The sequence below is a fragment of the Trichechus manatus genome, unplaced genomic scaffold (genome assembly GCF_000243295.1).
Source record: "Trichechus manatus latirostris isolate Lorelei unplaced genomic scaffold, TriManLat1.0 scaffold00133, whole genome shotgun sequence".
NCBI classification, from domain to species: Eukaryota; Metazoa; Chordata; class Mammalia; order Sirenia; family Trichechidae; genus Trichechus; species Trichechus manatus.
In genome coordinates this window covers 3527363-3541226 of record NW_004444069.1, presented here as the reverse complement: position 1 = coordinate 3541226, position 13864 = coordinate 3527363, and the positions used below count along the sequence as shown (strand labels likewise).

General features: G+C 49.3%; 1 protein-coding gene across 1 annotated transcript in view; it reads right to left on the bottom strand.

Annotated features, from left to right (window-relative positions):
• CAMTA1 (calmodulin binding transcription activator 1) overlaps positions 1 to 13864 on the bottom strand; it is a 1148791-nt gene that overhangs the window by 316282 nt on the left and 818645 nt on the right. Inside the window, exon 6 of the mRNA XM_023739374.1 lies at positions 1061 to 1132. Within this exon, the coding sequence (XP_023595142.1) occupies positions 1061 to 1132 (72 nt within the window). The remainder of the gene's footprint in view (positions 1 to 1060; positions 1133 to 13864) is intronic.

Genomic DNA, 13864 nt, shown 5'->3' with positions numbered 1-13864 from the left:
ATTCAGGCTTCCCTGGGTGGTGGGTGGGTCCCTGGCATTTGTGGCTCTCTCCTCTCTGAACTCAAGCCATGCCGGTGTGGGGCTTGCTCTCCCTAGCTTCCGAGGCCCCTCCCAACTGCGTACCCCAAGTTAGGGAGATCCCAGACCACTGAGGCCCAGGGGTTTGCTTACTTGAACAACAATGGGGCCCACAGTGGGAAAGGCCAGAGGGAGTGATTCCTGGGTAAAGGAAGAACTTGGGGCGGTGGTGCTGCGCCCCTCGGTACAGGCTCCACAAAGAGTAGCTGGACATCAGACGAAGCTTTGAAAAGGACACCGATCCTGCCTGGCTGCATCAATCTCTCAGACGTTCCCACTCTCACAGGGCCCCCCAGCAGCAGCATCTTCAGCTTGAGACACCAAGCAAGCCAGCTGGACAGACCACCCCTAACTAGCAAGAGGTTAGGCGGGCCTCCACACTGACCACACCTGGCTCAGCACACCTGGGCACAAACCCCATGCACGGCCAGTGATCTGGTAGACAGGTGGCCCTTACAAAGAAGGGCAACTGGGCGGCTCCCACCCACCATTTCCTCCAGCTTGTTCCATGGCAGACATCACAAATCAATTACGGAGCTACTTCCCACTGAGCAGAGGCTCCTTCTCTCCCAACAACTCTGCCAATTCATCAATCTGACTGCAACAGGCATGCCTCCGGAAGCCTATTTTCCACAGTACCTTATGACTAACCCATAGCAAACAGGCATTTCACAGGTGTGGGTGGGGTGCTCAGCCTTCTATCTTGGTCTCACCAAAAGCAAATGTGGGCATCTTGGATGCTTGAAGCATCTAGTGGGTGAAGACCATCCCACCACCAAGCTTGTCCCCTTCCTGGCACCTGACAACACCAGGCCAGCCACAACGCTGGCCCCGGCTCCCCACGGACTCTCTGTAGGCAAGCTCACCAAGGCGTGTCTGCCTGAAGTCGCACCACACGCATGACCCCACGCCCACTCAGCGCCCTCCACAGACCCTTCCCCAGCACCAGTGACGGAAGAAGAATCCAATCCCAGCCACCTACCTGAAGGAGCCAGTAGCACCTCCGGTGGAAGGTGGGGATGATGGAGGAATGGACATAGCAGCCGTACAAGCACTAGGGAGAGAGGAAAAACGAGAATTCAGTTGGAAAGAGCGAAGGAAGGAAGGAAGACGACGGCGCAACAGAGAAGGAGCAAGAAAGGGCCACAGACACCAGCCACCAGGCCCAGGGTGGCCCAGGGGTGCCCCTGCGTCTGGCTCCAGAACCAAGACTAAGGCTTTGGGGCAGGATCTAAGAAGCACTATTGGGAGACACCAGTGGGCACACACGGATTACATTTGTTGCCTTTATACTACCTGAGAAATCAGGGAAAGCCAAGGACCAGGAAAACGCACATCTGTATACATTTTGCCTATAATTTTAGGGGTTTGAAGTTACTCTGAAGTTCCTTCATGGACTCTAGGTTAAGACTCTGTGGGGTACAGGAGAGGACTGTAAGGTTATGTTATCAATTAAAACACACTTAAGACCTTCCCTGGCCAAGGAGCACCCCAGGCAAGGCTACCTTGGTCTGATATGACCTCAAATCCCGCTGGGGATGGGGGTAGCAGCATGTCTTAGGATTTACCACCACCGTGTGAGAGACACCTGTTGCATGTGCCCACCTTTTGTTTTTAATGACAGTTTATTGGTATACTTGCTTATTCATAAACCAAAAACCGAACTTGTTGCTGGTTCCGACTCATAGCAACACAATAGGACAGAGTAGAACTGTCCCATAGGGTTTCCAAGGAACAGCTGGTGGATTTGAACTGCCAACCTTTTGTTTAGCAGCCGAGCTCTTAACCACTTCTCCACCAGGGCTTATTCATAGATGAGTTTATTTATTTTTTAGTATAAACCTGCATCTTTTGCAGATGGGTTTGATTTGGAAAACAGCCAGAAGTCAGACAAAGCCAGTTGGAGAGTAAGGTAGAATTCAAGTTTAGGAATGGTGTTTAGGGTGGACTGTGAGAAGGGATAGTCGTTAGGTGGCCCGTCATCAAGGGCCAGGCTGGTGGGAACAAGGAGTGGGTGCGGCAGGGCCAGCGTGTGTGTGAGGCACGTGTGTGTGGCTCAGCTTCTGGGGTGCCGGTGGCCTGTGCCCAGAGCACTGTGGGGGCAGCTTCCCGGCAATAATGGAGAAAAGGGGCTTCATGAGAAGAGCCATCAGGTCCCTCTCACAATGGAACTCAGTCTGAGGAGAAGGCAGGGACCCACCCTTAGGTGGATCATCAATTTGGAGAGGAAAGTCTCAAGGCAGCAGATCACCAGAGCCTAGATCAAAGCTAGAGTCAAAGTCTTTTCTTTTGTTGCTTCCAATTCCAAATTGGAATGATCTCCCTTCCATCTCCTTTGGAGTTCCCCTGGCTTCCTCAAGCACATTCTAGAAAAGGTGGGATAGAAAGAGAAGGCAGGTCCAGCAAAGCCTTACATTAAGAAGAGTGGGAACAGATTTTCCCAGTCACCTCTCATTCCTTATTTTAATCTCACTGAGGCCCTCTCCCCCCAGCTCTCCAGAGAGAAATGGCCAGCAGTTCTGTATCTAAAGGTTTCATTGATATCGTTTATACCCCTGCAAAAAGACCAAGTGCTGTTTGGTTAGACTAGGATCCACTTGAGCCCTGCCTGTCTGATTAGCAGGGTTGAAAGAGAAATCATTTCAGACTATGGGATTCTGGCTGCAAGAAAATCAGACTTCCAATATGTTAAAACTTTTACAGATTGCTGTCAGCTGGGACTTAACGCCCTCTACAAACCGAACAAACCAAGAGGAAATTAATTTAAACAATTCCCTTGCAATTCTTGCCCAAGAAATGTATTTATTATTAAGAAGGCAATATTCTTTCCTGACTTTGCTGCTTTCTGATAACTCACTCTTCCTTGCCAAATGAGACTCATATTTGGAAATTTTCTTTAAATGTTTGGTTGCGGCAAATGAGCAACCCATCTGCAACTTTAATCAGCTCTTTTGGAATTAGCATGTTCTCATTGACAATTTCATTACTTTTACTCATACAATGAGCCAAATATAAACCAAAAAACAAAAAACAAAAACAAACCCATTGCCTTCGGGTGGATTCTGACTCATACCAGCCCTAAAGGATAAAGTAGAATTGCCCCATAGAGTTTCCAAGGAGCAGCTGATGGATTCGAGCTGCTGACCTTTCGGTTAGCAGCCGAGCTCTTAACCACAGCGCCACCAGTGCTCCCGAGCCAAATGTAAAACCAAACCAAAACCCAAACCCGTTGCCGTCGACTCAATTCCAACTCATACCGACCTTGTAGGACAGAGTAGAACTGCCCCATAGGGTTTTCAAGGGGCTCCTGATGGATTCAAACTGCCGACCTTTTGGTTAGCGCCGTAGCTCTTAACCACTAAGCCACCAGGGCTTCCGAGACAAATATAGGGAGACATAAATTATGGTGAGAATGTCCTCAAGTCCCTTTGAAATAAAAGACTTTGCATCTGCTCTTTCTCAGTGTTTATTAAACCGCTTTAGGGTTTGCAATGACTTTCCCACTTCACCTGCCTCTTTCTCTTTCCGAGGCTTTTTCTTGGACATGAAAAGAACACGGTTGATTTTCAACATCATTTCCCCCTTGATTCACTGCCTGTCTGCCTGGCTTGGGCTTCAGCATCATTGAACCCCACCTTCAGGAACCACTGACAATTCACCAAACACCTACTCTGTGTCCATCGTGTGCAAGTTCAAAAGGAGCAAGCAAGGTGCCTGCTCTCCCCTGAACCATCCCAACCTCTCTCTCACTGCAACTTGCCTACCCAGAATGGCGCAGAACCAGCCGATAAGCAAAATAAAGTTGCAAAGAAAAATTGCCCTTCTATATCAAGGCTCATGCATTTTAATCAGAGGAACCCTCAGGGCCTTGCTCAGAACGTAGCTACTCTATTTTTAGATGTTACTCGAACCACTGTGGTGATCTGCTGTCTCTGGTCTCGTCAGATGACAAGTACAATCTTAGGAAGAGGAGGAGAGAACGGACTCTCGGCTCAAGGCAGATCCACGATAAGAGCAAACAGTGCCAAATGCATCAAACCTAAACCCATTGCCATCGAATCCATTCCGACTCATGGCGACACCGTGTTTACAGAGTAGAACTGTGCTGCATAGGGTTTTCTTGGCTGCAACTTTTATGGAAGCAGATCACCAGGCCTTTCTTCCACAGCACCCCTGGGTGGTTCGAACTGCTGACCTTTTAGATTGGTAGTTGAGCACAAACCATTTTTGCCACCCAAGGACCTTTCAAATGCATCAAATGGGGAGAGAAAAAAGCCACTCAAAGGGTCTCAAGAACTCAGAAAGCCCAGGGGCATTTGACTCCTTCCTGTATTGCTTGCTCCTCACAACAATTCATTTACGGATCTGTCTTCCCTGGGCTGGGAGATCCTGAGGGTAGGGAAACTTGGATGTTTGGAATGAAGATGGCCAACAGTTCTCCCTCTCCAGCAGCCCCAGGACACAGTTCTTTTGAGCCTGGTCCAGGCACGGACCTGGTGACAATACATGGGGCAGCCTGAAGGCTAAGGACTACAATACATATTCAGTGCGTACGTTCTTGACACATGACTCAGCATTTAGTGCTTGAAGGGTTAAGCTTCAGTCTCAAGGAAACAGACTTGCATTCAGGTAGACTGTCACTGTGGGGCAACAGGTTTATGGTAATCTGCTTTGCATGAGCTGGAGCCACCAAGAAGGATGGAATCCTGCTTGGGGTGGGAAACCTGGCTTGGAGGTCAGTTCTGCCTCTCACCAGCTTGGAAGCTCCTTGTTCTTCCAGGCTGTAAAATGGGCACCGTCTCCATGCTTCCTCACAGGAAGGTTGTCAGGGTTTCGAGATGACCTATGCCCTTGGCTCTAGTGCATCTTCAGTAGCGTCAGTTATTGTTGCTGGAGCACCCCCCTGGCCAGATGGTGGGGTGTCACTGCCGAGGCCATGACGTCTCAGTGCAGGCTTCAAGGTGAGCAGGGCTCGGCCAAGGGGAGACTGTCTCCAGCGGCAGGAGGGGGGAAGGTGAGCCGGTGAGTAGGCTGGGCTTGAACTGTAAAGGCCTTGGATGGATTGGAGTATGGCATGCAAAGGGGAGCATGGATAAGGCAGAGAGATCACAGAAGGCTACAAGGGCCACAGTGAGGAGCCTGGCTCTATCCTGGGCCGGCAGGGGACAAAGGAATGGTATGGCTGCCTTTGAGTTTTGGGAAGCTCACTCTGGCAGCCTTGTGGCCAAGGGACTAGAGGAGAGTAAGGCTGGGGCCACAAAGATCACAACAGTTGTGAGGATGGTGCAGGATCGAGCAGGGTTTCGTTCTGTTGTACATAGGGTCACTGTGAGTCAGAACTGACTCGATGGCACCTAACAACAACACGAGTCCAGGGGACAATCAGGGGGTCCAGTGATGGTAGGGGCAGTGAGGATGGTGAGAAATGGACACGTTTGCCAGCTCTAAGGATGATGCCCAGTTTTCTGGTGGTCCCATTCGCTAGGATAGGAAACCCTGGGGGTGTAGTAGGCTGGAGGGAGGAGAGGATGCTGCCAGATGCCTACTTGGTGACTTTGAGGAGCTTGTAAGAGATCCGAGTGGAGATGAGCAGGATGCAGAGTGCAGAGGTCTTGTCCTCGGTCTGGGCTGGAAATGGCCATCTCAGCATCTTCATGGCAGGGGAGTGTTGGAGGCCACAGCGGAGGTGAGACAGCCCAGGCTGAGTGCGCTCAGGCTGCTTCCTGTAACGCAGCTTTTTCAGGGGGACGTGGGCAGCCTATGTGTGAACTGGCCAAGTCCCAGCAGCCGGCCTGCTCAGTGCTCCCCTGCCCCTCCCCTTCCATTCACTCCATACCCCGAGCCCCCGACATGGGCTGCCCTGATCCCAGCGCTGTCTCCATCTGCCTTTGTCTCCATCCTCCCTTTGCAGTCTCTCTGCCAGTTTCCAGTCTGTATGACAATGTCATTACCAAGCCAATTGGGGATTAATTGCACAATATTCCACGAGGCAGTGTATCAAATCCATTCCCTTTACCCACTAATCAAAAAAGCAATCAAGTTTGTCTGTAGTGATCTGTGTTGTACAAACTCCTGGTGCTTCTTTTTTTTTTTTTTTTTTTGGATCAGGCTCTGGGTGTCCTTTGGGGGCTGCCTGAGTTGAGCTTTTCACTTGAGGACCATGATGTGATTGCAGGGACTGTCAGATCCCGTTGTGGCTCATGGATAAAGCTGTATGTGTGTTAAGTGTGAAAGTGTGTGTGTATGTGTGTGTGTATGTATGTATGGGCATGTGCACAGGAACGCTTGCTGTGGGTTCCCTTGTTTATGTGTGTACATAAAGACAGAAGAAGAGAAAGCAACCAGATATTTATAGGAAATGCGAGAGAGCTTCACCCTTCAGATGGAAGCACCTTCAAGTTAGTTACAGCTGGGGAACTAAAGCCAGACAGCTTCCTTTAACATGACAGTTGAACGAGAAAGAATTTTTTCTTAAATACTCAAAATTGCTTTTATGACACTATGGGGGCTTCTTTTTCCCCCCCAATAAAATGGAAAGATAAAATTACAGGGGAAACCAACAGCAAACACGAGCTCCCTTCAGTTCTAAATAAATGCTTCAGACAAAGAAAGTGATGTTTGCGAGGGGAGTATCAGCCACAAATCTCCTCGAGTGGAGAGCTGGGCATCTTTAAAATTTCTCTGTAGCAGACTCAGCTGCCGGGGGCTCCGCATGTGCCAAAAAGGGCCTGTCAGGCCTTCACACCCTATGGCCTTGGTGGGCCAAAGAGTGGGCACCTTGCTGTGGTGAGCAGAGTTTTATTGGTTGGGGTATTGGGGTATGGCGGGTGCTTCCCCTTCTTGTCCAGCTCTCAATGGGCTCATCTGACATGGCTGATTCTCTCTCTCTCTCTTTCTCTCTCTCTCACACATATTCTGCCTCTTTCCTTCCACTTCCAGCTTCTACCAACAGCAAAGCAACCCCTAAAGACAACTCAAGCTGAGCAATGATTCAGGAATGGAGCTTAGAAGAGCAGATGGGATTCTAGAAGATTCCAGGCTGGGTCACAAGCTCAGTCCTCCTAATGTCCTCCCAGCAGGCCTGTGCTCCCCACCTCCACCCCGGCCCTCCTCTGCCCAGGCAAACCCTACCCAGGCATAGTCCATCTCAGATTTTCCTCCTCCAGAAAGCCTCCCCTGGCTTGGCCAGGCCAAAAGGGTCCCTCGAAATGACCCATCAGAAAGAGGAGTCTATGGGCCTCATGGGGCAATCAAGAGGGTGTGGGGGGTCTCCCTTGGGGTACTGTCTTAGTTATCTAGTGCTGCCATAAGAGAAATATCACAAGTGGGTGGCTTTAACAAACAAATTTATTTTTTCACAGTTTAGGTGGCTAGCAGTCTGAATTTAGGGTGCCAGCTCTAGGGGAAGTCTTTCTCTCTCTGTCGGCTCTGGAGGAAGGTCCTTGTCTCTTCAGTTTCTGCTGCCTAGTTCCTTGGAGATCTCCATATGTCTTGGCATCTATCTTCCCCCATCTCTGCTTCCTAGCTTGCTTGTTTAATTTCTTTTATATCTCAAAAGAAAATGACTCAAGATACACCCTATACTAATCCAGCTTCATTTGCATAACAAAGACAACCCATTCCCAGATGGGATTATAACCACAGGCATAGAGGTTAGGATTTACAACACATATTTTGGGGGAACACAATTCAATCCATAACAGGTATTGTCACATCGTCACTGTCATTTAACTTCTCATATCTGAAGTCTTGCCTCACCTATCACAGTCTTTCTGTAAAGGGTCAGAGAGTAAATATTTTAGGCTTTGTGAGTCAGACAGTATCTACTGAGACTAATCACCTCTGCCTGTGTAATGCGGAAGCAGCCATAGACAATACATAAATGAACGTGAGTGGCTGTGTTCCAATAAAACTTTATCGACATTGAATTTTGAATTTCATATAATTTTCATATGTTACAAATATTATTTTTCTTTTGATTTTTTCCAATCACTTAAAAACGTCAAAACCATTCTTAGCTCACAGGCTGTACAAAAATAGATGGTGGGCTGGATTTGGCCTATAGACCATAGCTTGCCAACCCCTGATTTATCAGATTGGGAAGAATGTGGATTATACAGTCCTTTTTTTTCCATTCCCCACCACAATTTTCACGTAGCGCGTGCTCAATAAACTTTGGTTGATTTCCACATGGTATGTTATAGAGGAGCCCTGGTGGTGTGGTGGTTAAGAGCTTGGCTGCTAACCAAAAGGTCAGCAGTTCAAATCTACTAGCCACTCCTTGGAAACCCTATAGGGCAGTTCTATTCTGCCCTACAGGGTCGCTATGAGTTGGAATCAACTCGACAGCTATGGATTTGGGTTTTATGGGTGGCTATAGAAGCAGGCCAGGAAGGATGGGCAAAGGCCCAAACATATTGAAAATAATAGAATGTATATTTAACAAACACACATACAGATACTGAACAAATCTCATCTCTTTACCAATGTCCATGACAGCTTTCAGAGGACTGGGTTGTTTTTTCAGTTGTGCTTGTTTTAGGATGTTTGTTTCCTGGGCTTGAGTATGAGCATAAAACCAAAACCAAACCCCCTGCCATTGAGTTGATTCCGAATCATAGCAACCTTATAGGACAGAGCAGAACTGCCCCATAGGGTTTCCAAGGCTGTAATCTTTACAGAAGCAGACTTTCACATCTTTCACCTGTAGAGTGGCCAATGGGTTCAAACTGCCAACCTTTTGTTAGCAGCTGAGCACTTAACCACTGTGCAACCAGGGCTTGGTATGGGCAGGCATCACCATAAATGCCTTGTGAGAAACTGGCCAACACCAAGCAGGGTGCTTTGCCCAATGGATATGATGGAATGTAGCAGGTACTCAGTGAACACATGGATTCCTCCACCTGTGAGGCACCTTCGCTTCATTCACTAAGCAGAATGAAATGAGATAAGGTATGGGAAGCTGAAAGCAGCTGGCAGAGTATTGGGCGCATACTGGTGCTTTGGTCCTTTTCCCCTGGAGAGGCAGAATGCCCCTAGAGCTTTGGACTTTTGGGGAAGAGCCTTTCATTCCGTTTCCCAGCCTCCGGCCCTTCCCCACTCCCCAGGAGACAGGGCACCTCCAAAAGCCAATGCTTGGCTGTTCACTTCCCCTTTGGGAAAGGGTCAGTCCAGCACCACACTTCTTGGATTGATGGAAAATACATCCATACTGTTACTCTCCAGAGCTGCACTGTCCAATATGGTAGCCTCTAGCCACACGTGGTTATTGAAATAAATTTAAATTAAGTAAATAAAAACTTAGAAATTCAGCTCCGTAGTCGCACTAGCCACATTTCAAGTGCTCAATAGTCACATGTAGCTAGTGGCTACCATACTGGATGGGGCAGAACATTCCATCATCACAGAAAGTTCTATTGGACACTGCTACTCCAGAGAGCAAGAGCAGGGATCCAGTTCAGAGATGTTTGACCAAGACAGTTGGAGCTTGAGACCCCAGGGGCCAATATTTGGGGAAACCAAGGCTTTGGGAACAGAGGACTTGTGGAGGTTCAGGGGGGTACCACTTTGGGAGTTGGAAAGTTTGAAGTTCAGTAGCTGTCATTCTAGGAGTCCCTGGGTGGCTCAAATGATTGAGTGATTGGCTACTAACCGGAAGGTTGGCTGTTCGAACCCACCCAGAGGCACCTTGGAGGAAAGACCTGGCGATTTGCTTCTGAAAGGTCATAGCGTTGAAAAAAAAAAAAAGACCCTATGGAGCACAGTTCTACTGTAAAGCACGTGAAGTTACCACAAGTCAGAATTCACTCAACGGCAATGTGTGTGTGTGTGTGTGTGTGTGTGTGTGTGTGTGTGTGTGTTTAACCTGTCATTCTACCTGGGTCAGCTTGACTCAATCGGTAAGCGTCTCCTAGAGCAGACTAGTAACTATGCTAGAAAAGCTCCCTGCCTCCCCTCCCTAAAGCCTTCTCTAATGCGAGGATAATACCTGCTGTATTGTGACACGAGGGTGTTACCAGCAAATCTCCATCTATGATCCTCTTTATGAAGGTCCCTCAGCACTCCTCAGCAAACAGTCCTGCACCACAAGCTCCCAGCAGCGGGGCCACCGAGGGCCACTGGCAGGGGGCTGAGAGCTGAATCAAGCTTTGGGCTATGGCTCCCACACCCCTGTAATGGCCTGGCCCTGGGGGCTCCACTGGGCCTGCCTGTCTCCCACCAGGAAAGTGACTGTCCACACAAAGGCAATCAGGATGAAAATAGACTTTAGCTGCCTGGCTTTCTCACACTCTTGTATCTGGTGCAGAAATTACAGAGATTAATAGTTTTCAAATGTGTCACCAGTATCAAGCTGATGGGAAAAAAAGAGATAATAGAAGGTCAAGGAAAACCCACCTAGGAGATAACATTTTAATCCTGCTCTGAAAGAGCAGGGACCATTTATTCACAATATTCTGGACAAGGGCCAGTGAGAGGTGTGTTGGGGTTAGATGGGGGCAACAATGCTTCCCAAAGAAGGAGCACCCTGTGTGGGTTGGGCTGGGCCTTGGCTCAGATGTAAAAGGAGGGGGTTGAACTAGTTTTCATGTAAACAAGTTTTTACTGATGTCTACTCTGTACCTGCCCAGTACAGAGGTGACAGAGCCTGAGCCCCACCCCACACAGAAGTGACTGAGCCCGAGTCTGACCATGCACAGAGGTGACTGAGCCCGAGTCCTACCATACACAGAAGTGACAGAGCCTGAGCCCCACCCTGCACAGAGGAGACCTAGCCTGAGCCCCAGCCCTCAGGATCCCCAGTCTTGTGGGAGAGAGAGAGCCAAGCAAACAAATAAAACCAAATCAAAACAGCTCCTATGCTAAGTGCAAAGTGCTCCAAAGAGAGCACAATGGAGCTCAGAGGAGAAAAGAGTCCATTTTTCTTGCTAAAGGTCAGGAAAGTCACTTGAGAGGAAGTGACATTTCAGATGAGCCAAAAAAGGTAAGTAGGAATTGGCCAAGAGGCATTGGTGGTACAGGGGTAGAATTCTCATCTTCTGTACAGGAGACCTGGGTTTGATTCCTGGCCAAAGAACTTCATGCACAGCCAGCACCTGAATGTCAGTGAAGGCTTGTGTGTTGCTGTGATGCTGAACAGCCTTCAGTGGAGCTTCCAGACTAAGACAGACTAGGAAGAAAGGCCTGGCAATCTATTTCCAAAAAATCAGCCAATAAAAACCCTATGGATCACCATGGTCTGATTCACAACCCATCATGGGGATGGCACAGGACCAGGGAGCATTTTGATCCATTGTGCATGGGGGTGCTGTGAGTCAGGGGCTGACCCAATGGAAGCTAACAGCAACAAAAATAATAGCAGCAGGAACTGTCCAAGTGGACAACAGGTAGAAAAGGCTGGCCCATGTGAAGAAAAAGCAGAGGATGGGCATGGGCAGGGGTGTCAAGCCCTGACCTTCCCAGCCCCCGCATCAGCTCCTTTGACTTCTCTGTGCAGGACATGAGTTGCGTGGTTGGGTCCGTGAATCCACAGATTGTTCTGAGAGTCTCCCCCTGGGATCCATGATGGCCAGTTGGTAGATGGTCTTGTACTTGAAGCAAAGGCCCTGTGATTTTTCAGGCTCCACTCTTCTGCACTAGTCTAGACTCTGTGCTGAAGAAATGACTCTGGAAGCTCCAAGAATTGAAGTAATAAGTGCAGTCACAGGACTGGGTCTCCGGATCTGACCCTACCATCTTACTCCTTCTTTCCTGCCCCCTCCTCTGCCATTCTATTTCCATTCCTCTTTTCTATATGCCTTCCTTCTTTCTTCTCTCTTACTACAGTCAGGCTGTCTTTATGTGGTGGGTAGCATCCCAAAGTCCCATCATTCTACCTGTGACCCAAGAGACAAGAAAGCCCCTCTCTTCTAGATTTAGGGTGGAAATGCTAGGGAGGGGCTCCGACCTGCCTGGGCCATGAGCCCAGCCCTCGGATGATCCACGGGGCCAGAAGGCACTTGAATGGTTCTCCAGCGGCCTGGAGAGTAAGTGTGCCATGCAGTCAAAATAGCTGAGCTCTATCAAGGGCAGCCACCACCCATCTGTCAGTCTGTCAGTTTGTCATATTGTGGTGGCTTTCATGTTGCTGTGATGCTGGAAGCTATGCACCAGTATTTCTAATACCAGCAGAGTCACCCATGGTGAAAAGGTTTCAGCAGAGCTTCTAGACTAAGACAAACTAGGAAGAAAGGCCTGGCAATCTAGTTGTGAAAATTAGCCAGTAGAAGCCCTATGGATCAGTACAGAACACTGTCTGACTCACTTACTTTAGACTTGTTATCGGGAGGGATCAATCGTGGAGGAGGACATCATATTTCAAGAAGTAGAGGGCCAGTGAGGGTGAGGGAGACCCTCAGTGAGATGGATCGGCACAATAGCTGCAACAATGGACTCAAACATGCTGGCAATCACGAGGATAATGCAGGACTGGGCAACAGTTTGTTGTGTTGTACATGGGGTTGCCATGAGTCAGAGTCAACTCGATGACATCTATCTATCCATCCATTCTTCCATTCATCCATCCATCCATCTATCATCTGTCTGTCCATCTATCTATCAAGTGCAGAGCTGTAGAGTTCCCTAAATGGGGTAACATGTTCCCTTCTTGCTGAGCTGTGACATCTCAGGAAGAAGAAGGTGCTCTTCAGAGAGCTGGTGGAGGTAAAAACCCTCCAGCACTTTCCAGATCTCCCCAAACCAGGAGCTGCTGCAGCAAGGTGCACAAATAGGCCTAAGCAGTACTGCTGCTGCCCAGGGCCCCCAGAAAGCCAAAGCAGATCCTGGAAGGTGTTGGGGTGCTGTCACATGGGGGCAAGGTGCACATGACATGGGTTTATCTCACCTCTCCTGCTGCAGCTGCATGTCATCCTGCACAGAGGGTTCCCCAGGAAGATCGAGGCCTCCAGAGGTTGAGCAATGTGTCCATGGTCACACAGCTTGGAAGAGCCGGAAGGAAGCTTCAAACTCATCCTGCCTGATTCCAAGGCCCTTGCTCCAACCTCTCCAGCATGCCACCTCCCATTGCCTCACTCAGACAACCACACCAGTGCAGGAAATCCGGTCTTTGCAGCCCTGCCTTCATCGAAGACGAAGGGATGAAGTCCCGGGGCTGCTCCCATGACTGCCCTAGTTGAAGGATTTGGCTAGTATTAATCTAAGATTGGACCAAATGATTCAATTCGCACGCTGCCTGCAAAGGCACTGGGCCTCAGAACTTGTTAAATAGTGAATTGCTTTAAAATTAGTTTGAGCTAAATGGATTGCAATCTGATTTGGCCTCCAGGGTTGGGTGACAGCAGAGATTTGGAATATTAGATCGTCATTGACCAGGGCTCCAGCCCAGCCTCTCTGCTAAGACAATATGAAATGGCTTCTCCCAGAGCAGCCAGGGCCCTGCCAGGCCAGGGGACTGAGGCGAGACCAGCGGGGAGGCCAGCCTGGCCCCCCAGCCCCACCGCCTTTGGGTTACACAAGCGGATGCCAGTGTGGCCCAGGCTCAGGGCTGCCCCAGTGGGACCAAGTCCTCCTGGAAACAATCTCTCAACACTGCAGTTTCTTGGGTGCTTCCCCCTACAGGGGTGGGCAGGCTCCCCAAGATTCATTCTCCAGGGCTCCAGGGGAACTCCTCCTCCCTGGGAGAATGGCCACCCCTCAGCCGGTGGGGACATGCCCTTTCATAAGTTGAATCCATCATTTCAGCGAGTGCCCCCTCTACTGGGTGCTGTAGGTGACTCAGGAAGGCAGGGAA